Below are 22,248 nucleotides of genomic sequence, written 5' to 3'. Positions count from 1 at the left end.
GGGGGGGAAGAAGCAAAAAAGACATTACAGAATAACAGTTCTGCGCTTTCGGGGCTTACGAGGCAAATGCTATTATTTCCACCAAAACAAAGTCTAGAAACGGCGTACGCAGTGTCACGGGCGTCAGTGCCTCAAGGCAAGACATGACTCCAGTAACACAACTTTTCCCCCAAGGGTCAGAAGCGTGTCGCCGATGGCGACAAAGATGGCAACGCTGTAAGTTTCTTTATTGTTTTACCATCTTACAGTTTACTAATTTATATCATAGCCTCCAAAAAAAAAGCCCATAACTTGTCGTTATTGTACCAAGAAGGGGCACCACTTCGACAAGTGCCCGGAGCGCCTCGAGCGCGAGCAGGCTATTCACCTGGAGGCGACGGACTTTGTCCGTAAGTTAGACACTCGTTTCTTCTCTCCAGAAGAACCTCGGTGCCGCTGCGTCCGCCGCCGCCGCCGCCAGGAAGGAGGCCAAGGAGGCCAAGAAGAAGGAGAAGGAGAAGAAGAAGGATGAGAAGATTGCGGCCCTCGAGGCCAAAGTTGAACAGTTGTACGAGTTTTTGCTCTCTCCGGGTGGAGAGGACGAGGAGAAGGAAGAGGGGAAGGAGGCCGAGAAGCAGGTTGATGATGCTCCCATGCAGGAGTGATTTTCTTTTTTCTCCTTTACAATGAATGAATGAATGAATGAATGATTCACTGGTCAATACTGCTCTTCCAAACCCGAAAAACGCTTCCCTTATCACTGATGTATTGAGAAAGCAATTGATGCTTCACGGTATCATTATCCATGAATTTAATGAATCGAAATCCCACAAATGGCAACAGTCAGCTTAAGTCAACAGAGGCTGTCATCTTTTCAAACTTGAATAGTAATGACAAATTACCTCATACATCTAACTATAGTCATTCTAATTCAAGCATTGTTATTTCCCTGCTAGAGCAGGTATAATGCGTCCTTGGGAGCCCAGTTGGCATTGCGACTTAACTGCCGTACCTGCATTAAAGGCTTACTGGCCAATCGGTTCTTTGTGACTGAACCCCATAACAAAATACCTAGGGATAACCTAATTAGTCCTGACAGTGTATACATGGTAATTGCTTGAGCCTTAACATTTGTCTTAGCCAATACTTTTGCAGATTAACATATTCTTAGTTGCCGACTCAAGGCACGTTGACAGTGGCGTCATCCCATGAAAAGCTTAATAGTATAGTCTCGAAGAAGCACGTTAAACTTGAGGCCAGTCTTTGAACCAGGCCACCCTCGCCCAGATCGTGGCCGAGGTTCAAGCTACCAACACTCGCATGGCGCCGAAGGCGACCACGAGACGCTGCCACTATGTCCTGTTTCGCTGAGAAGATCGCCCAGGGCGTTAAGAAGGCCACTGTCGCTGCAGTTTCACTGTCCCGCCCCCCCAAGCGCTCGGCTCAAGGCGAGCTAGAGGGCGATGTCATGAAGAAGAAGCACAATGGCCCGTGGTGCGCTTGGTGCAGAAATAATGATCATTATTCATCCGCTTGCCAGGATAAGTTTGAGTATGAAAAGTCCCTCCACCTTCGTCGCTGCTGTTTCCGAGACAGTCACCGTCCCTTCCAAGTTGCAACAATACTACTTCCCCCGCTACCGCTACCGCTATGTCTTCCTTTGCGGAGAAAATTGCCCAGGGCATAAAAAAGGCAACCGATAAGGCTACGATTGCCGCTGCCGCCGCAGTCCCCCTTCCTTCCCCTCACAAGCACAAAGTCCAGGATGAGCTTGCTCTGAACACTGTTAAAGTTGACATTTGCATTGACTGGATCACCAAGGAGGAGGAAGACAGAACGAAGAAGAAGGAGAAGAGGGACAAGAAGAAGGGGCATAAGAGGGCACAGCCTGAAGAAGAGGCACAAGAGCAACAGCAACAGCAGGAGCAGGAGAAGGAAGTGAAGCAGATGGAAACAAATGAGTAGGTAGTCTTTTCCTTGAAGGGCCAGGAGATAGGTTATTAGAAATAAACTGAGCAAAAGATATCCTAAATTTAGTAAAGTTACCCTAAATTTATCCAAAGTCTTTTTATCATTCAGGATCAAGGTCCTGAGTAGGTATTCTTTCCTCCCCTAGCTTGATACCTTGAGACCCCCTGTCCTTCGTGTAAGTGGACTGTGCGAAACATCCTCCAGATAACACTGTCTTTATCTGATGTGGAACTAAACTTTTTTTCTTGATTGCTTCAATCTGGACCCAAACTCGAGCTGCTCACCAACCACATTGATCAATATGTCTCCCGTCGAAGAAATCGGAGACCTGTTCTCCGTCCTCCCAATAGAGATCCCTGCCACACCTTCATACCCAGAGACCGCCATTCACGAAGTTCGTATACGGAAAAATGCACCCAAGATACCTACCGCCAACGACTCACGAAGTCTATTCCTGAAAAACATTCCTGCAGACAGTACAGAGCCTCACTTTCGCGCTGTCTTTACACAACTTGTAGGCGCTGGGCGCTTTGAGAGTATTACCTTCGAAGACGAATCACGGACGCTACTGCCTATCGATCCTGCGCAAGCCACAAAGGTTGCAGGCTTCGCGAAAAAGAGAAAACGCGGCGACGTTGAGGCGGAAGAGCGGGAGCGAGAAGAGGAAGCTGCACAATTACCCCAGATCTGGTCGCGGCGCGTGCAACGCAGCAGCAGCACCGCAATTGTGCTCCTTGCAGACGAGAAGAGTGTGCAACTAGTCCTCAAGGCTATCGCAAAGCTACAAAAGAGTAAAAAGTATCCTACATGGGGTAGCGATCTCTCCGACGACGTGCCCTCGCTCGGCTCATCGTGGATCGCATCGCATCTGCAACTCTCGCGCGTCGACAAGCCAGCCACCCAAAAGGCGGTTCACGCCTTCTTCACTGCATTCAACCGCAAGGAGAAGGAAGCTGTTGAGCTAGCTAAGCGACTGCGCAATGAACCAGACGAGGATGGTTTCGTTACAGTAACTCGCGGTGGACGGGCCGCTCCCGCCAGCCGAAACGAGGCCGAGGAAGCCAAGCGCAGAATGATCGAGAGGGATACCAAGAAGAAGTCTGAAACCAAGGACTTCTACCGCTTCCAGATGAGAGAGCGACGCAAGGCGGAGCAAATGGCCCTGATGAAGAGATTCCAGGAGGATAAGAGAAAGGTGCAAGCGATGCGGGAGAAGAGGGGAAAATTCCGACCAGAGACATGAGATGCTTGATAAAGCTACGGTTTATGTAAGTCATGATGGTATTTTTGTTTGTCTTTATGATGACGTCGCGGGGCCATCGAACATGATGGGGTAGCGAGGCCTTTGGTCTCCCATCTTGGGTGCCGAAAACAACCGCGTTACAATCTTCTCAAATCTGTCTGAGACAAAGACATTGTTCCATATTCTGTCAGAATCTATTCGTGAACCTCACTGACAAGCCTAGCTGTTTCTAGAGCATGTCAAGCTCGGTCTACACAAGGGTACCGTTTCAAAGATATCCATGTTGACGCGCAACTTATACCCGAGTCATTATGGCTTCTCGTATTCTGACCATTACGACTCAACATATCCTGTCATCGCCGCTCGGATCAAGACCCTTACGTCTAATAAGGGTCCAGGAGGAGATGTAAAATTTGCCACGATGCAACATTCGGGCCTTTGGTTTCTACCACGTTTTAACTGCCTCGCATCGGCCAAGGAGCTATCAAGGCGGGGAGGACCTTGTCAGAAGGAGGAGATAGAAAATAAATCAGTCGGCTTCAGAGCTTGAACCTGTTTCAGACTGAGACTTGGAGTTGACAGTGCATTTGCCAGCAGCTATGTTTGCTTCGACGTCAAGTTGTCCATGGAAACAATACACAACACCATTCATATGACAGTTGGCCATTTTCCGGCCACATCTTTCCCCTCATCCATACCTTGATTAGGCTGCATACTGTAAACATGCCCAATTTCGGCCCATCAGCATCCTCATCGAGGCTTTCTAGTTTAACAGGTGGGACTGTCGACCCAGACAACGACCGTCACCAGCAAATTCCAAAACCCTCACTTTTCACCCAAAACTTGATCATCTGCATTGCCACCTGTCGAGCGCTGTCTTGTCAAAAGGATGACCCTGGCTGGTCTCTCGTTCAGGCCCGCCTCACTTTTACAGGGATCTCATTGGCGGACGCATTGTTTACTTTGCTCCCCCACATAGCAACCAGCTCTCCCCACCAAAACAATTAAAGGGACCACAAGCTTGTACACTTATACAGGAGAGATAGTACTAGTACCTTTGCGTAGGAAATTGATGAGAAAAAGTCAATCTCTTCAAGATTCGAGGATATGTGTATCAACTTTGGACTCGCTCACCTATCACAATGATCGATACCGATAATCTTCGTACAGCATCGCTGTATATCAACAATCAGCTTCTATCTAGAGGTTTGCTTCGTGATGGGCAGAGTATTGATTTCGCCGGCGCGGCCTTCAATGGCGACGAAGCTGGAGCTACCATGGGACGGATCGTAAGCGTGCTGAACGATCTAATACTCCGACGAGATGTACGTTAGCTCTCCTGTGTCTTGATGCAACTAACAGTCACAGCGTGATGCAGAACATCGCGAATCCCTCTCAACCACCATGCGCACCCTACGCGCCGATAACCTTAAACATACCAACGACATCGCGCGACTCACAGAGAAACACACCGAGGCCAAGAGGAAGCTGGACATTGCAGAAGCTTCAGAGGCTGCTCTCAAAACACAAATGAAGTCGGCAGACGCCGCCATACGCGGTTTAAAGGAAGAAGTCGCCCGCACAAAAGGACTGGTCGCCCAGGCACGAGCTGCATGCGCAACAGACGTCCGCAGACGAGACCGCCAAATCGATACGTTGAAGAAACAGCTCGCCGAAGCTGGACGTGCGCGAGGATCCCGAGCAAACCCCGGCGTAACCTCAATCCACGTCATAGGTGATGTTGGCGAGGAAAAGTCGACAGGTAGCGGAGGTACCACGGCAGCAGATGATTATGATCTGCGCAACGAAACAAATGCATTCTTGGCCAACCTGGCTCAAAATCTGAGTGAAGAAAACGAAGCTATTCTTTCCATAATGCGCAAGACGATGCAGCAACTACGGGACATGAGTGGGTGGAACAACGAGAACCAGGATAACCTTGTTATTCAGCAGCAAGGGTGGCAGGATATGGCTTCGGAGCTGGACTCTGTGCTGGAACACATGCGAACTATCCTAACGAACCCCTCGTTTGTGCCGATCGAGGAGGTCATGGTTCGAGAAGAGGAAATCAGCCGTCTCAAGGATGGTTGGGTCAAGATGGAGAGTCGTTGGACTGAGGCAGTTCATCTGATCGATGGCTGGCGGAAGCGTATGGCTGCTAATGGACGGCCAATTTGCGATGAAGAGCTTCAGATGGGACTGCGTCTCAGTCCAGTAAGAGTACGAGATGTGGAGGAGACAAGGCACGCATCTGCTCTCAGACTCTCTGCTGTTGCTGAGGAGCCCGAGGATGAGATGGATGTTATTGACTCGCCATGTCCTTCGCGCTGTTCTCCTCGCGTACAGCTTGTCCCGGAGTCAGAGCCTGAGGATGAAGTTGACCGGGAAAGTGACATCGAATCCGATTACGACGAACACATACCAATCGACGACTATGACGTTGAGGAGCCTAATGTGCAGATCCTCCAACAATCCACAGCAGCTCCCCTCTACCACCCAGACCCAGACTCATCGCCACTACCAGAGCCTCCCCAGCTCAGCCCCTTGAAAGATTCTGCATCCGCTGGAAACCGAGGCTCTCAACCACGCAAACATGGCAAGGGAGACTTCACCACTATTGTGGAGGAAAACACATGGGACCTTGCTGCAGAAGGAGGCTCTATTCCTCTTAGATATGATCAAGAACCTCGCGACCGCGTGTCGTCTTCTTCTTCACTCGACGAAGTCCTCCTCGTCAAGTCACCGGAAACTGCTCCTCAGGTCAACGAAATGAAGATGTCTACTCCCCAGCACCAAAGCTCTCACCGCAGCAGCGACGACCAAAGCGAGACTCAAACATCACCCAACCGTTCGCCTCGTCGAACAGCATCACGTCTTCCCCTCCCACGAAACATCGATCCCGCTCCTCAGCAAAGCCCTCTCACTATGGCGACTATTGCCGCCAAATTGGCCGCTTCAGAGCGCGAGGCTGATGCTGCTCGTGTTCGAGCCAAGCTTCGAGCTGCCCGTGGAACTCGTGGGGTCAAGAAACCAACCATGAATTCATCTCAGCCTGACAAGGCAACCGAATCTACAATCGAAACCGAAAAGAGAAATGAGTTTGAGAATGTCGACCCTGTAAAGAGAGACCCAGTACCGGCTGATGACCAGCTGAAGCCTGAAAAACGACGCCGTGAACGCCGAATGAGCAAGAGTGCATCGCGACGTAGGAGTACGTTGAGTCCTTGGGAGCTTGAAAGCCTGATGAATGGAAGCGTACAGTAATGAGAATTTGTCAATGATGGGCGGAATCCTGGAAAGCTTACTTGGGCAATTTGGTCTGGCGTTTGGTGCAGAGAAGCGGTAACCCGAGAGGGGATCAAGTTTAATACATTTCTGATGGAAGACATTTTATCATACTTCACGCGAGAACGGTCTACTTGCTAGTTGTTGAAGGAAACGCGTAGATTCATATAAACACGACTAAAATACCCCCTAATGACATGCCTTTGGTTCCTCAAGCCAGCAAGTGGAAAAGCAAAAGATAGACTAAAGTAAACAACCGACTCCCTGTCCTTGATTCGGATCTTAAACTCCAATAAATCTCAAAAGTCACTGGCGTACTGTCTGTAAATTATAGAGCAGGCGCCGTAGCAATAAGCACCGACATGACAGCAGCTCCTCCAAGGGCGACATACCCAACTGCTTCTGCCATACGACGGAGACGTTTGCTTGGTGGGAGTCCCAACGCTGCAATGTGGCGAGGCATTGCACTCGTCTGCACCTCTCGGTGGTGCGCCTGTGGACGAGATTGGCGGTCGTTACACATTTGTTCTTCTTCAGGGGTAAGCTGAGAGATTTCATCGGCCTTTCTCTTGGTAGCAGTAGATTCTGGCACCGGAATCTTCACAGGTTCAGCTGCCTTTGCGGCTTCGACCGGTTTCGCTGGCTCCGCGGCTTCAACTGGTTTGGCCAGTTCGGCTGCTTCTAAAGCTTCAGCTGGCTGGGCATCGCCGTCCTCTACAGCATCTGTATCATTCTCTTGAACCATCACCTTCTCAGTTGCCTCGGTTGTGACTTCGACACCAGATGACTTCTTGCTCTCTTGAAAGGCCCAGGCGGATGAGTCGTCCAACTCTGGCTCCGCAGATGTGTTGAGGAATTCGACGTGCTCAGGGGGCGTTGCCAGATATCTAAGACCAGAGGACACCAAATCGGAAGCGCGAGGTTGAGTTTCATCTGTGGGCGGTTGGAGCTCATCTTCTAAGTGCACGGGGATTTTGTTTTCCATCCCTGCCTGCAAGACATAGTGTTCTTGGACTGGTGCCTGACAGACCGGGTCCATGGGTTGAGCTTGTGGTTGCGCGCGGGCAGCTGCAGCATTGGCTTCTCTAGCGGCGAAGAACTCGTACTTTCCATGCTTCCTGCCGACCACCTCAGCGGTAGAGTGTGTGATCGTCTCATGGTTGTATGTGTCGAAGACTGCTTCTGAAATCGGTGGAAGCTTCAGGGACGACGTGCCGTTAATCGACATCATTGGAGCAAGGTCTGATTTCCATGCATAGTGACTCTTGTCCAACTGGGTGAGGTTGGTACCATCAAGTTGCTGAGGAGCACCACGGGTCTGGATGCTCATAGGGTCGGCCAAGAGCTGCGCAGGGGTCTTTTCGGAGTTCTCGCTCATTACAGATGCCATGATGGTATCCTCTTCAATGTGGCCGTTCTCTTGAGGAGCAGGTTCCTGAGTGTGGACTATAAAATGGTCAAAATGGTCAAATGGTCCAGAGCACTGTACCCCATGAACATACCTTGCTCTTCTTCAAACTCGTCATGCTCTGCAAAGTCTTCTTCTTCATCGGCAATAGAGTCCCCTGCAACGGATGACATTGCATAGTCGACACTCTGGCAATCTTCTGAAATGTCACCATCAGAGTCGTCTGTGTCCATAGAGTTTGGTGATAAGACGTTTTCCGCTTCTTCAGGCTCTTCCTCAAGATCGGAGAACTCGTGGCCCAAGACAGAAACAGGTTCTGGCAGCTTGGGGGAATGTATCTCCAGAATATGAGGACAGTTGTCGAAAGTCTCAGTTCCATTCCTAACATTGGAAAGAGGATATTGATCATCCATTGTCAAGTCGATCGGACCATGGCCAAGAGATGAAGTAGCCATTCTGGCAGGGACAAATTTATTTGCGCGCAACATCTCGTAGCTATTGCTCACTTGGTCTTCGTCACTGATGAGAGATTCGATGTCGCTATCCTCAGGAACGCGGAAGCTATTGCCGCGCAGTTCGGGGCTAGAATGATTAGCAACAAGACAGGAGATATTGAAAAGATGGCATACTTGATGGAGCCGTATGTCTGACGGACTATCATAGCACAAGGGTAGTGTTTATCCTGGGGTCGTTCAATGAAAGCACCAAATTTGAGCTTGTCGCCACTGGCCACTTCATGGTTCACGTTCGTCTCGAGGCGGACGTCGTTTTTATAGGTCCCATGGAGAGAACCCGTGTCCTTGACATAAAGTTTCTAGGTGAATAGTTAACACAAAGTTACTGGAGAGTTTGCCTCCATAAACCTTACCTGTTTGTCGGCGTCAAGGGTGAAGAGTGCATGTTTTCGAGACATGACTGGTGAATCGAACCAAGTATTGCTCTTGGCAGCTTCAAAAGCTCCATTTCTTTTGGAAGTTCGACCGATTTCGATGGTTGGGTTCTTTTTGCTGAGAAAGATGCGGCGAGTTGGAAATGAGAAGCTGGGCGGGGGGTCAGCGATGGAGAGTGTGATGGAGACTATGAATGTTAGTTATCATCAGGGTTCACGGCGTATATTATTCTGCTATTTGCACATGGCCTTACCTTCATCGCGATACTCGGGTACCGCCATTTTGATTGCTTGTTGATGACGGCAAATGACGAGCTCTCGAGTGAAGACGATAGTGTGCGGTGATACTCTTGGTTTGCGGTGCACGCTGTCTCATATACTTGCGATGGGCCCACTTCTTGAGAACGGATGTCAGCAGGCCAAGCGCAGACTCGAAAGATGTGTGCTAGTTAACGAAGGAATAGCAAACCTATTAAATAGGTAGTGATACCCTTTTGGCTCGGGAAAAAGGTTGAAAGATAAAAGTTAAACGCAACACAGATGAAAGGTAAGGTAGGTAAGTGGTGTTGGGAAGCCCGGAAGGTGAATGCAGGCATTGTAAGTACCTTAGCTCCGATAAGTGGCGGGGCTTATCGCTGCCTGCCTTGTGGGCCTGCGCTGTCACCTGTCCCGTCTGCCTGTTACGGCAGTGGCCTTGCACTGCTGCCCCGCTTCGCGGGGTGAATGGAAAGAACCCCGCCGGAACCTTCAGTTTTGGGCTTACCTGATATGTGATCATGGGCAAGTTGCTCACAAGAATAAAACTCAGAAGGATAAATAATCTCTTCAAGTATCTTTAAGTAGTCTTTCAGCAAGAACAAGGTATCACAGCTGATGTTGAAGGTATTATCAGTTTCAGGGTCTGGCTTGGGTCTAGTGTTCTTAGGATGGTGTTAATGGCAGCTGTTTCAAGTGGGTCGCACTGTACACTGCCGAAACACCCTGGACCTGAGTATTGAAGTGACTGTCAGGATGAGATACCACTTCACCAACTTAATGAACTACTTATTGATTTCCTCAAAGCAAAGCCACCAGCTCTCGAGGAAGCTCGTAATCAAAGCAAAGCCCAGTGTAAAGGCAGAAAATCGGACCGATGGGCAGATGGCTTGAGTGAAGAGGTCATGGATAAATAGTGCAAGAGTTCAATGTTGAACTGTGTAAACTGGGCGGACTACTTTGCTGACCCCTCCAGCTTGGCACCCGACCCTATGGCCTTATCATTCTAGGGGAAGGCCAGAAACTTGGGGGCCATGTCCTAGGTAGGTAATGGAAACACTGAGGAAAGTTTAGTGTATGTTATTAGGTGTTTAGACTACGGTACTTCACCATCGTCTTCACTCGAGAGTCCGCGTTTTCTTCATCCGGTATCTACAAGCAATAAAATTGGCGGTACCCGAGCATCGTGATGGAGTTACTCGTATCAGGTTCATGCAAGGTGGTTGAGCTGGCACAGTGACTAGCAATTTAACTTACTACCTAAAAAATAGCAACATGGCGTCAGGTGGTAATCTTTCTATTGGCACCAGCGCTATCAGGAGTGGTTGATACGGCGGGTGTGAGTTGGCTTCCAACGCATAAATGCCAGCTTGATTTTGTTTCAACCCCCCCGAAAATATCAATAGAGTCTGAGCCGCATGGTATTGGATGTTTTTAACATGGTGAGGAGTACGATTGCACTTTTGCGTAAAGCATAACACACTATGAAGCTAAGACTTCAGTTGACAGGTGCCCGTAAACAAGAAGCAGGCAAGGAGGGCATCTTTGTATGGCTCGCATAGAAATCTCCGTGGTTCAGCCAGCCAAGGCTGCAGTAGTTGTACAATACATTCAGGTTCGATCAGGATTTCTATCTCGTCTGTGGTACTTTGTTTATGTTAGTATGAATTCCATCTGATGAATATGCAGGTCTATTGCAATCTAGCCCTCTCTGTTACATCTTCACACGAGCTCAGTCAAGCCTCGGTTTACGCGATCTTGTTGTCCGTTTGACTCAATCCAATAAGCCGATGTCTACCTAACCCAACCGGCTAATGAACATTGACACGGGTATCAGTAGTGATTGGCGCTTACTAACAGCAAACGTGAAGCTCTTCGGTTGGTTTCTCATTTGTCAAGTTTCACATTCGCTTTTCCTAACCGCATTTGACTTCAGAGGGAGGGAGCCTCGCTGGATCCTCTCATCACACCACTTCTCATACTCCAAAGTTATTCTTAAGTTGCGAAATTGTATTCAGAAGTTTGAACTGAAAGCGTGATTCAACATTGCTCAGGCACCAAAACAACACTCGATTAAGACATATATATCAGCAAGGGACTAAGCGAGGTACATAGTATATGATCGATGACGCTGACCGCGACAAGGGTCATTCAAGTGGGGAATAGCTAAGCGGGTGAGTGGGACGTTAGCATCCATTCCTTGTCCCTTTTCTGGGGAGGCTACCCACTATGCTGTCATTTGAAGTATTTGGAACAAACATGTGATATATACTTCGAACCTCATGAACTAAACGACGAGAATGCATGAGGAATCTCGGATGACAGTAGTTCCCAGAAGCATCTAGCATGCATTTGAAAGTGATGTTCAAGCCTCTGAGTCACAGGCCCCTTAACCGTTGGCTTGCACCTGCATGTTCAAGGCACTTTAAGCTTCACGGCTAATGATTTGCCACTAAAAGTGCTGGAATTTCTCAGCGGCGCCTGATCTGATCCATGTTCCACTGTTCGCAGGGCTGTTCGTACTTCTGGTGCCACGCCACAACCCGGTTCTTACTGGCTTTAAACAAATATTTATCGCCGTTCGTCCACTTCCTTCTCTTCTCTCTCCTTACTTTGCTCAAATTCAGGTGCAACCATCTTGCTAACACCTATCTCCGAATCCTCCTATTGTCGCGCCAACTTCCCCATGGACTTTATGCCTCGATACGCCTATAAAGTAACACGAACCTCCGCCTACTACACACACATCAGTCGACCCAGACCCAAAACCATACCCAAGTGACAGAATTTTCAACTAGACGAGGATCACTTGCTGCACAGCTTTTGATCATTTGATCGTTATAAACTTGCCTAAATTCAAATTTTGCAAGTTTTCCTCGTCGATTAACCTCCATCCTTTTTGCACATTCGCTCACAACACCACTTTTGGATTTAACCAAGACTTCGGTAAAATGATGAACCACGCTCGAGTCAAGGCCCTCAAGGGCGACGGAAAGACTACGTCAAAGAAAGCCATCAAGTCAGGTCGTGCTTCGGCTGGTTTGACTCCTCGAGGCTCTCCTTTCGCTTCGCTTCTTACGTCACCCGCGCATTCCGCAGCCCCAAGCCGGGCTGCTTCTGACGAGAGTGAAGATGACTTCGAGTACGACGATACCATGAGCATTGCTTCCGGAAGCTCTCTAGTCGACACCAACGAAGACGGCACCAACACATTCGACGCCAAGCAGTTTATGGAAGAACTTCAGGATCGCAAGCACAACAATAGCGATGCGCGAACTCAACTTCTAGAACTCTACATTAAGGTTTTGCGACATCGATTCGCCCCTGCCACCCACGAGTGGCTTGATGATTCGGCCAGCGAACTCGCAGAGCTTTTTATTCGTGGCGCTAATCGCGGCATGGAAGCCAGAGAGCGACTACTTTACCTTCAGGCATATCTTCTGACTCTTAGTTCCTCAGAGGACGCCAACGTTTACGAGCATGCCGAAGGAACTCTCAAGCAGATAATTGCCGACGACGACGATGAGGAATGCAAGGCATTTGGCATTTACGCATTGTGCTTTACTGTGCTCTATGGCGGCGGTGGCGAGACTGAGGCCCTCGAGCTGCTCGACTACCTATACGCTATAGTCGAGTCTGATGGAGACAACATCGATTCCTATGACAACGGATTCATTGTTGCGGCTGCTCTTCGAGGTTGGGCCTTTGTTGCTAGCCACGTCGACGACTTTTCATATGCCGCCACCATGGCTTTGGATGGGTTTTATGAACAGCTTGATAGCGTTGATGTCGGTGTTCAAGCTCAGGCCGCTGCCTGCATTGCACTCATTTTTGAGGCGGCGCGCAATCATGAGGAGGAGACAGGGGAATCCTGGGATCTTCCCGTCAACCCAGAGAAGCTCACAGGTCGAATGTCAGAGCTCGCTAAGCAGAGCTCTAAATCAGTTTCAAAGAAGGATCGCCGAGACCTTCGAGATAGCTTGATGAGTGCTATCACCTCACTCGAGAAGGGTGTCGGACCAGGATATTCGTCAGCTGGCTATACGCCTCAGAAGGGCGATAAGCGCCCGATCTCCAAGCCCAATGAGGATGGTGTCATTGAATTTGGATATCGTCACAAACTTCGCCTCGGCAACTACGTCGCCGTAATCGATTCGTGGTCACTGTCTTCCAGAATTGACATGATGAGACTTCTTTTTGGAGGACACCTACAAAAGCACATTTTTGACAACCCTGTCGTTGCCGAGTGTCTAAGTGACGCCGACTTTAGCGACCAGGGACCAGTTGCAAAGAAGTCCCCTAAGAAATAAGACAACTACATTGCATAAGGATTTGAGGTTTAGGTGTTTTGCGGGCGTTTTGATACAGACTTTATACCTGGGAGATTATTACATGGAGGGTTTCGAGAAAGACATTATGTTCTTGGTTGGTCTTCGACGAGATTGTCGGAATAGACGAATGGATGATTATGCGAATGTGCTTTTCTGTCGCACTCTTCCAAGCGGCGATATTCGATGGGTTTTTTACATTCACATGTATCAATACAGCATCTTCAAACTTATTTGCCATATGCTTGCTTTGTGATTTTAGTGTTTTGGTCCTCTAGTAGAAGAAGATGGTGATTTCTTTTCTCATGGGAATAATTTAGCGCTTCAGGCTTAAAACCATCGCATTAATCTCGAGGCTTGTTTCTCCCATGGGACATAGTTCAGTTCTGCTCAATAACTTGCAATATGCATCGTGATATTCTATTGGTCGCTTATCTTTGGTTGTATCGCAAACTAAGCCACAATTTGATCTCCGCCAAACCCCCGTTAATGAAACTTGGCATCAACCACTCATAAGCTGTAGCACTTATCCTGGCACATGAACTGGGCTGTTTTCAAGGCAGGCCACCACAAGGCATCGACATTTCTTCTTCTGTCTACCACACAACCTCAATCTAATTCATTCAAACTCGACAACAAATTGCAATATACGCCATGACGCGAGTCTCGGTATACACTTCGGCCCTGGCGGCTTTTGTAGCTGGTACGTTTTCCGACTTTCTCTCCACAGCACGCGCCTGCAATGACGTATGCGACCGGTTCTAGTTCATCTGAAGTTGACAACAAACAATAGCGACGGTCATGATAGTAATCCCGATATGGCTCCCCAACTGGGTAACATACTCTGTTACTTCGGCCACCGGCGAGATAGTCGAGAGACATATCGGCTTGCACAAGAGCTGTTCAACGCTTGATGATCCATACTGTCGACCATTCCCGCCCAAGGATCTCTGTCAAGGAGGTGAACGATACTTCTGCTCCATGTGGAGGACCGTTGGGTTTCTAGCATCATTTGCTACTCTATTATGTTTGGGCGGTTTGGTGACTTTTGTTGTCATTATGTGCGGTGGGAAATACAAGCGCGAGACTGGATGGCCTTTTGCCGCTGGCATGTTGACCTTTATTTCTGTTATGGAATTTGTGGCCATTTCTATCGTGGTGAGTTGGTCTGTTACAGAAGAATTTGGATGCAAACTAATCTATGCGAGGCGTATCTTTATGATCATGATGATCAGTTTAACATTCCTGGTTGGTCGCTCGATACGTCGTTCTATCTCAGCACCACCGCGGCGGTTATTTGTCTTCTGACTGCCACTGGTATTACTTTCTCCGCGTACCTTCTTCCTCCCGAGGAGGGATATGATTTCTTGTCGGACCCTCTCGATGCTTAGGGAGTATACCATAACTAATGCTTGGATTTGTTGGTTGCATATTTTCTCGTCTGATGTTCTCATGGCAGGTGTTTTGTTTCAAGTCAAGAGTCTTTGGGGTTTGATGTCTGGTACATTTCAAGGTGCTGATCTAGACTAATACAAGGGGCTCTGCTGTAGCTACCTTGAAATAGATTTAGTAAATCGATAGATTCTTTCGCTTATTTGAAGTGACTAGGACCATGACGTATAATCATCACAAGTAACTGTGTATACTAGTAGTAGACCCCTAAGTGTGAGAGTCCACAAACAAGTCAGCTTACAATCCTTCTCTTAGTGATACAACTGCTGTGTGTTGTAGTTAGTATAGCCGTATGAGGCATGTGGTGATGCAGGCGGGGTATATGTAGCTCCCCACCTTTGACTCTTTATCAACATGAACTTATCTCACACAACCTCGGTTCAGATAAAGACAAGTCACCTCAAGTTATACCCAGGCACTACTCAACTCCTTGAAACAAAAACACTATGACTGCTGATACCCCAGGACTCTCACCAGATCAGCTGGAAACCTTCAATCGTGATGGCTACCTCATTCTCCCTGGCGCGCTCTCCAGCTCAACTGTCAAATCTCTCCTCGACGAAACTCACAATCTTCTCGAAAATTTTTCCCTAGATGATCACCCTCTCACGCGTTTCTCAACCGGCGAGAAACGTGACCATGTTGGTGACGACTACTTCCTGACTTCAGGCGACAAGATCCGGTTCTTCTTCGAGGAAGACGCCTTTGACGATGATGGAAAACTCACCAAACCCAAGGCTCGTGCCGTCAACAAAATCGGACATTACTTGCATGCTCTATCCCCTCCATTTGCCCGTCTTCTGGAACACGATACAAGCAAGGTCAGCCCACCTGCTGTGGCACGTAGCCTTGGCTTCAAAGACCCTCGGTGTCTACAGAGCATGGTTATCTGCAAGCAACCAGAAATAGGAGGCGCCGTGCCTCCACACCAAGTATGTCAAGCTGATACTATTCTATGACTGACTAACATCCACCAGGATAGCACTTTCTTGTATACCAACACTCCATCAGCGGTTGGTTTCTGGTACGCACTTGAGGATGCCACGCTTGAGAATGGATGTCTAAGTTTCCTGCCCGGTTCACATCTCTGGGCACCAGTTGAGAAAAGACTCGTTCGCAAGGCAGGTAATGTTGGTACAGAGATGGTGGATAATGACGGACCAAAGTTCCCTGTAGCAGCCGGCTACGGGCAAGCAGCGCCAGGCGGACCACACGAGTATGTCCCTGGAGAAGTCAAGGCCGGCGATCTAGTCCTTATTCACGGCAACCTGTTGCATAAGAGCGAGAGGAATACCAGTCAGAAGGGACGAATTATTTACACGTTCCATATCATTGAAGGACAAGACAAGGAGTATGATGATAAGAACTGGCTTCAACCACCAAACGAGGGGTTTACCAAGTTGTATGCTTAAATGAATACAATAATCTCTAGACTATTGCAACGCTCATTAGAGCCCCTTTTTACGTCCACAGATAAGTATGCCGATAGACATACATTAAAACATGATGCGTAGGTATGTCGATAAATTTAGTCTGCGAACATGGTTTTACAGTCTATCCCGGCTCCGCCTTCGTCCTAATCCTGTGTCATCAAAGACGGGTATCATAATCCTCACTCAGAGTCCGAATCATCCTCACTCGAACTGTCGCCAGAGCTTGACTTATCCGAGGAAGACGAGGAATCGCTCGAATCTTCCTCACCGGGTTGTCGATAAGCTCGTGCCGGGGCCTCATTCTCGGACTCGTCCTCGGACGACGACGAGCTCCCGCTGCTGCTGGTGTCGGAGTCGCTATCTGAACCAGAGTCCGAGTTTGACTCGGAACTGCTGGAATCGCTGTCTTCGACATTCACACGGAGTTTTCGTCGACGTTTTCCAGGAACGCCGTCGGCGATCTTTACAGTCTTCTCTGCATCTGTAGTCGATGTGACGTTATTATCGCTTGCAGTGATGGTCTGTGACGATGCGATGCTGGCCTCGGTGTCTTCACCATCGGAAAGTTCATCAATGACGAGCTCGGCTCTCATGCGCTTCACAAGTCGGCGAATGATGAAATCCTCCTCTTCTGAGTCCGAGAGGTAATCAACCTCGGTAAAGCCCTTTCTCTTAGTTCCTACTGGGTGATTTTCAAGGATTTTAGCGAGGACCTCCTCATATCGTTGTTGATTAGCCTCAAGGTCTTTGGTTCCCTCAGGGAACACCTTTGCTCCATCCGATTGGTCCTGATCCCTAACCTCGCGAGCATTCTCCAGCAGTCGCATCCTCACAAAGCCCTTCAAGTCTTGGATGTAGTCGTAGAAGGTTTCAATGTCAGAGGCGGGGATTCCATCGGCATCGAAAACGTGCTTGATGAGGTTTGATTGGTGGTTTTTGTTGAACTTCCAGCTATCGCGAGCTGTCTTCCAGAGCCTCAAGTATTCAAGCGCAGGCTTGAGATCAGTAGGGACCTGGGGTTGAGGTTTCTTTGCGGGGCCTTTGCTCTTGGCCTTACTCTGTTTAATGGGCCTTGATGGTGTCCTGGCAAAGTGATTGTTGGATGGTGCATCGGCAAAGGTGACTGACTTCTGCCTCTTTAACTGTCCTGGTGCATTCCAACTTGTTGTGGCTTCATCCTGACGTGGTCGCTTAGCAACCTGAGAGGAATTGGAAGGTGGCGGGGCGTCGAATTTTCTCTTTGTACTTGACTGGATGCTTGTGCTTGTACTGCTGGTTGGGTGCCCAAAGCTGGGCTCAGATGCATCAGAAGGCTGCTTGAGCTTCAAGCCCAATTTCTTCCAGGCGGGAGTTTGACCAGACATTGTGAGATGATGTTTGTACAGTTGGTTTGAAGGAGAGGACCGAGAAACAGCAAAAAGAACGTGAACGGACTTCAACTCTCAAGAAATTGAGAACCTGAGATTTGTGTTTTCTTCGACTTCCTCAGATTTGCTGTAGTTGCCAAGGCCCTCGAAATTTCTTCTAGCTGATGGGTGAGCGGTGGATTCTTTGTTGATTTTCAGAGGACCAATAGCAACAGCGCAGAGTCTAAAGGGGGACTCTGAGTTGTCAATTCTGCAAGTTCCTTTTAGCGCAGTGCAAGTGCAAGGCCGATATGCAATGTCGTGTTGTTGCGGGCCGGATGTCCTTGGTTGTCAAGCAACTTTTTTCTGAGGATCGTCATGAGTGGATCTAGAAATGAGATAAGATAAGAAATATGGAGAGCTTGAACGACAATATTATATGGACAGAGCTTCAGAGGATGACTGGGGACTTTACCATCTCAGACCTCTCTTGAGGGCTAAAGTTCTGTTAGATATAATTTCGCATTTTCTGTTACGTAGCTCGATAATTTAATGCTTTTTATCCGATAAACAATCCCCAGACTTCTCTTATGAGAAGATCTAATTGTCTAACTATCTTTTGTGTCACCCTGCCACCTACCACGTTCTGCCTGAGGATTACCTAATGCCAGCGAGGCATCAACTCAGCCTTCCCATTGAGCTCCGTTGCCTCACTGTGCTCCAGGCAAGCTCCTGCTAACGCGTCGACTATCTCAACCCACAATAGCTCCCTCAACCTCCGTAACGTCAATCAACACCTCAAACTCACCTCATTCAGAACTTGACGAGTTCTTCTTGAGCTTCATCCGCTAAATTTACCCAATTCCGAACCGTTAACAACACATTCCTCCACAATGTCGGGTATGTTACGCTGCCTCAATCCGATCTCCGGCATCCTTGCTAACACACAATTAAACAGCCGGCGCATACGATCGACACATTACCATCTTCGCTGACAATGGTCGGCTGTACCAAGTTGGTATGCTAATCCCAAGCGTCAAGAGCACCGAACCCGACGATTTCTTTGGCCGATGACGTTGATGGATACATGATTCAGGACTGACATGAATGTAGAGTACGCCTTCAAGGCGATTACGGCTGCCAACATTATGTCCGTCGGTGTGAGAGGCAAGGACTGTGCCGTTGTTCTGTCTCAGAAGAAGGTCCCCGTACGTTGATGATGTTAAACAATCTCATGATCAGCACTGATGAAGACAATAGGACAAGCTTATGGACCCCGCCTCCGTAACCCACATCTTCCAACTCTCTCCCTCGGTCGGCTGCGTCATCACAGGATCCATTGCAGATGCCCGGGCTTTCGCTCAAAGGGCCCAGGGCGAAGCAGCAGAATTTCGATACAAGTATGGGTATGAGATGCCAGCTGATGCACTAGCCAAGCGTCTTGCCAACATCAGCCAAGTCTACACTCAACGAGTAAGCATATTCTCATCCTCAAAATCACGACCAATCATATACTCACCTCAACCCAGGCTTACATGCGACCTTACGGCGTTGCGACCACTCTGATTTCGCTCGACTCCGAATATGGCCCCCAGCTGTTCAAGTGCGACCCTGCTGGATACTATATCGGTTACAAGGGAACTGCGGCAGGCCCGAAGCAACAGGAGGCGCTGAACCACCTTGAGAAGAAGCTCCGTAACAAGGAGCATGCGGAGGGGTCTTGGGAGGAGGTTGTTGAGCTGGCCATCACAACACTGAGCACAGTTCTGAGCATGGATTTCAAGAAGGGAGAGATCGAGATCGGTATCGTGGGTGGACCTCGACCTGACGGTGAAGAGGGAACCTACTCAGGATTCCGAACATTGACTGAGGACGAGATTGACGACCGGTTACAAGCTATCGCAGAGAAGGACTGAGCGAGTGGAGAGAATGATATGGAACATGGCGTGAAACATATTGGCTGGCCATAGTAGAAGGTCGGTGCACTTTGTCGTGAGAAATCAGAGCTCTGATTCGTGGGCTGCAGGGACGACGTTCTGCTCCCAAGAACGCGGACCATGCAATGCCAATGCAGGGGGATGGATTATCAAGATTAGAGACTTGGATGCCGTCGTGGGCGTGGGTCCTCGCCAGTGTGTCACTAGCCGTCCTGACCATGTGCAATAGAAACTGATGAGACTTTTCAATTGAGCAAATGACAACAGTCGCGCCTGATGACCCAATTGAGGACGAGTATGCCTCGCGCCAAGTTACTAAGAGCCTACGATGGGCCCAGCACATGCCAGTTAGTGGGTCACGGATGCGTGTAGTGCAGGTTTGAGAGTTGGGAAACCCAATATTTCTCAATAGTGGATCTATTTCAGACATGAACAAAGGCGCAAGTCTCGCAGCGAAGCCAGTTCGATTTGGTGCAAGTTTGTTCTAGCGTGATTTGTTCTAATTTTGGTCAATGCGCATGCCTGTGTCATTTACATACTTTCTCCAAAACAAGCTCAATTGGTATTGATCTCTAAGTCATACGAGAATCTAGAACATGAATGACAAAAGAGGCTTCTCGAGGAGTGACTGCAAGTATGATTTCCAAGTTTGAATGGATATGCGAACAGAGCTATCCCGAAATATGCTAGGGCTTTCATCACATCCTTGGAAGTGATAATCATATGGGATCAAATATGTCAATGCACAGATTTGGAGAAAACAAGTGGCTGGTACGTAATGAGTGTTTCTCCTGGCATGGACAAGCTTGTTCACAAGGCTTGTGAATTATGATCTGAAGGTGAAAGTCATCCATCCGGTCGATCGGGTCTACTACTACGGTCCTTGCAGGGGCCCCTGGTCTACTGGGAAGCTCCTTGGAGTTGATGGCTGGCTACTCATAGTAAGCGCCGATTTGAGCCTCCCAGGGGCGCTGAAAGAAAATAAGCCACGACCAATCCAAAAACAGGATCAATTACTGATATAAGTTGTCTACAGAACCAAGACGCGGGAGCGGGAGCGGGAGCGATGGAAAGTAGCCGAGACGGAGGAGTTCGTGTTGAGGATGGTATGGGATGGGAGGCGAACGTTGAGAAGGCGAACGGTAGAGAGTTCATAGACTAGGGCTTTAGTTTGGTCAAGTCGTCAATAACGGCTGAAGAACATGAGGAATGATGTTGGTTGGGGGAGAGAATGTGAACGGCCTCAAACGGCGTCATGCAAAGAATAGAGGGCATGACGCCACGGCGTGGACGAGGAGAACCAGTTCTTTGGATTGTGGATGCTCGATAGTGAGTGATTGAAGCTGGGGTCAACTGACGATTCTGTGCCTCATGGTTTCGAGCAGAGCCCAATGTTTTGCAATATCTGCGATATGCCTTGTTGAAATGAACCTGGACGAGCTGGAATTGACAAGCCAAGTAAGCAAGCTAGGTTCTAAGTTAAGTGTGATAGATGCAGCATGCCCTGGGATGGTCTCAGATCTGACCTTACCCCCCATGTCAACCATCTAGGTAGGTAGGTAGGTAGGTAGGTAATCTAGCATTAAGTTACATTCTGTATCAAACCTGGAAGTCGGTGACAAGAGTCGTCAATCACCCGGGCAAACAACATGAATCATTATTTCGATAACTCCTCATATCGGAATCACCGCTATTGACTCAGCCTTTTGATTTTGTCTTGCGTCGTGTCATGCCCATGTCTTGTAGGGTTACATTCACTTTTCAGACGGCCTCGTGTAGATAGGCTTGACCCTTTACAGCCATCCAGCTCGCCCCGGACAGTTGTGAAAGCTTCATCCGCGCGCCTATTGGCCTCGCTGCCCCGATAGAGCTACAGGGCGTTTCCTATTCGGGAACAACTAGTGAGTGGCTCATGGGTAGCCAGGTAGCTGAGCCGGCGCCAACCCACCACATCCACCTGCGCTATTCGACAACCTACACATTTATTTTTCTCTCACAACTAATTAACCATCAAATACTTTGACCGTCACTTTGCTCAACACGCAAGGGCAGGTAACTACTGCATCTCAAGCTTAGCATCTCTCTCTATCTCTCTCTCTCTGCGGAGACTTGTTTCTGACAACCACACCTACCCCTGCAGCGAAAGTGACTGCACGTTTCCTAGCGTATAACGTTAACATACCCGGTGTATTTTTACTTTGTTTGCTCGGACAAAGATGCTTTTTAGGATGTTTTGGTCCGTCGGAAAACTGAAGATATGTGAATTCCGCAGTGGCTTGAGTCCTGACCCACGCCGCTCTGTCTAGAGACGGAATACGGTATCGTGCTTTAAACTACAATCCGAGCCGAGAAGTAGGAGAAACGCCTCTTTGACGCCTCTTTGACGCCTCTTTGACGCCTCTCAAGTAGAACATCGCGGATGCTCGACCCTATCGGGAGAGAAAAACCGGGTGTGGCTGGACACACACCCATTGATCTCATCCTCACCCTCAACACCATGCCATGCCATGCCATGCTCATGACGTGCCACACACATACACACTACCTGCCTACATGGGGCTCTTTACTCTCCGGGCCCTGCAGTACTCTGCATATATCCAGGGGCAGGACAGGGTAAGGAGTAGGGCTGAGGGTAAGGCTTCGGCCTTGTGCTTGGGTTCCATTCGATAGCATGATGGTTTGCCACCAGCTGGTCCGGGGTCGTCGATGTTTTGAGCTTGCA

At 48.8% G+C, this 22,248-nt stretch overlaps 10 protein-coding genes across 10 annotated transcripts; 8 read left to right on the top strand and 2 right to left on the bottom strand.

Moving 5' to 3' along the window:
- On the top strand, positions 1–644 carry FSUBG_2768 (uncharacterized protein; the record flags this gene model as incomplete). The annotated part of the gene is made up of 2 exons (XM_036680576.1): positions 175–216; positions 399–644. Coding segments are annotated over 2 exons (288 nt in total), but the record flags the coding sequence as incomplete, so codon positions are not given.
- Positions 645–1,333: 689 nt separating this feature from the next.
- Positions 1,334–1,944, top strand: FSUBG_2767 (uncharacterized protein; the record flags this gene model as incomplete). Its single annotated transcript, XM_036680575.1, has 2 exons — positions 1,334–1,473; positions 1,593–1,944. 2 exons carry the CDS (start codon positions 1,334–1,336, stop codon positions 1,942–1,944), a joined length of 492 nt encoding a protein of 163 aa, XP_036541787.1.
- A 307-nt stretch (positions 1,945–2,251) lies between these two features.
- FSUBG_2766 (RRP7-like protein) lies at positions 2,252–3,193 on the top strand (the record flags this gene model as incomplete). Its single annotated transcript, XM_036680574.1, has 1 exon — positions 2,252–3,193. One exon carries the CDS (start codon positions 2,252–2,254, stop codon positions 3,191–3,193), a length of 942 nt encoding a protein of 313 aa, XP_036541786.1.
- A 1,142-nt stretch (positions 3,194–4,335) lies between these two features.
- FSUBG_2765 (uncharacterized protein) lies at positions 4,336–6,457 on the top strand (the record flags this gene model as incomplete). Its single annotated transcript, XM_036680573.1, has 2 exons — positions 4,336–4,518; positions 4,562–6,457. 2 exons carry the CDS (start codon positions 4,336–4,338, stop codon positions 6,455–6,457), a joined length of 2,079 nt encoding a protein of 692 aa, XP_036541785.1.
- Positions 6,458–6,806: 349 nt separating this feature from the next.
- On the bottom strand, positions 6,807–9,057 carry FSUBG_2764 (sarcolemmal membrane-associated; the record flags this gene model as incomplete). The annotated part of the gene is made up of 5 exons (XM_036680572.1): positions 6,807–7,924; positions 7,981–8,468; positions 8,516–8,700; positions 8,755–8,963; positions 9,030–9,057. The coding sequence occupies 5 exons, from the start codon at positions 9,055–9,057 to the stop codon at positions 6,807–6,809; spliced, it is 2,028 nt and encodes a 675-aa protein (XP_036541784.1).
- Positions 9,058–11,981: 2,924 nt separating this feature from the next.
- On the top strand, positions 11,982–13,340 carry FSUBG_2763 (uncharacterized protein; the record flags this gene model as incomplete). The annotated part of the gene is made up of 1 exon (XM_036680571.1): positions 11,982–13,340. One exon carries the CDS (start codon positions 11,982–11,984, stop codon positions 13,338–13,340), a length of 1,359 nt encoding a protein of 452 aa, XP_036541783.1.
- Positions 13,341–14,417: 1,077 nt separating this feature from the next.
- On the top strand, positions 14,418–14,749 carry FSUBG_2762 (pre-mrna splicing factor; the record flags this gene model as incomplete). Its single annotated transcript, XM_036680570.1, has 2 exons — positions 14,418–14,516; positions 14,567–14,749. 2 exons carry the CDS (start codon positions 14,418–14,420, stop codon positions 14,747–14,749), a joined length of 282 nt encoding a protein of 93 aa, XP_036541782.1.
- A 507-nt stretch (positions 14,750–15,256) lies between these two features.
- On the top strand, positions 15,257–16,222 carry FSUBG_2761 (phytanoyl dioxygenase family; the record flags this gene model as incomplete). Its single annotated transcript, XM_036680569.1, has 2 exons — positions 15,257–15,742; positions 15,788–16,222. 2 exons carry the CDS (start codon positions 15,257–15,259, stop codon positions 16,220–16,222), a joined length of 921 nt encoding a protein of 306 aa, XP_036541781.1.
- A 200-nt stretch (positions 16,223–16,422) lies between these two features.
- Positions 16,423–17,607, bottom strand: FSUBG_2760 (proteasome subunit alpha type 6; the record flags this gene model as incomplete). Its single annotated transcript, XM_036680568.1, has 1 exon — positions 16,423–17,607. One exon carries the CDS (start codon positions 17,605–17,607, stop codon positions 16,423–16,425), a length of 1,185 nt encoding a protein of 394 aa, XP_036541780.1.
- An 875-nt stretch (positions 17,608–18,482) lies between these two features.
- FSUBG_2759 (SCL1-20S proteasome subunit YC7ALPHA Y8 (alpha1)) lies at positions 18,483–19,505 on the top strand (the record flags this gene model as incomplete). The annotated part of the gene is made up of 5 exons (XM_036680566.1): positions 18,483–18,489; positions 18,548–18,607; positions 18,703–18,797; positions 18,850–19,062; positions 19,119–19,505. The coding sequence occupies 5 exons, from the start codon at positions 18,483–18,485 to the stop codon at positions 19,503–19,505; spliced, it is 762 nt and encodes a 253-aa protein (XP_036541779.1).
- Between the last annotated feature and the right edge of the window lie 2,743 nt (positions 19,506–22,248).

This window comes from Fusarium subglutinans (assembly GCF_013396075.1).
Source record: "Fusarium subglutinans strain NRRL 66333 chromosome Unknown NRRL66333_c0000024, whole genome shotgun sequence".
NCBI lineage: Eukaryota > Fungi > Ascomycota > Sordariomycetes > Hypocreales > Nectriaceae > Fusarium > Fusarium subglutinans.
The sequence above is the reverse complement of the archived record's forward strand: the minus strand, read 5'-3'. Positions and strand labels throughout refer to the sequence as shown.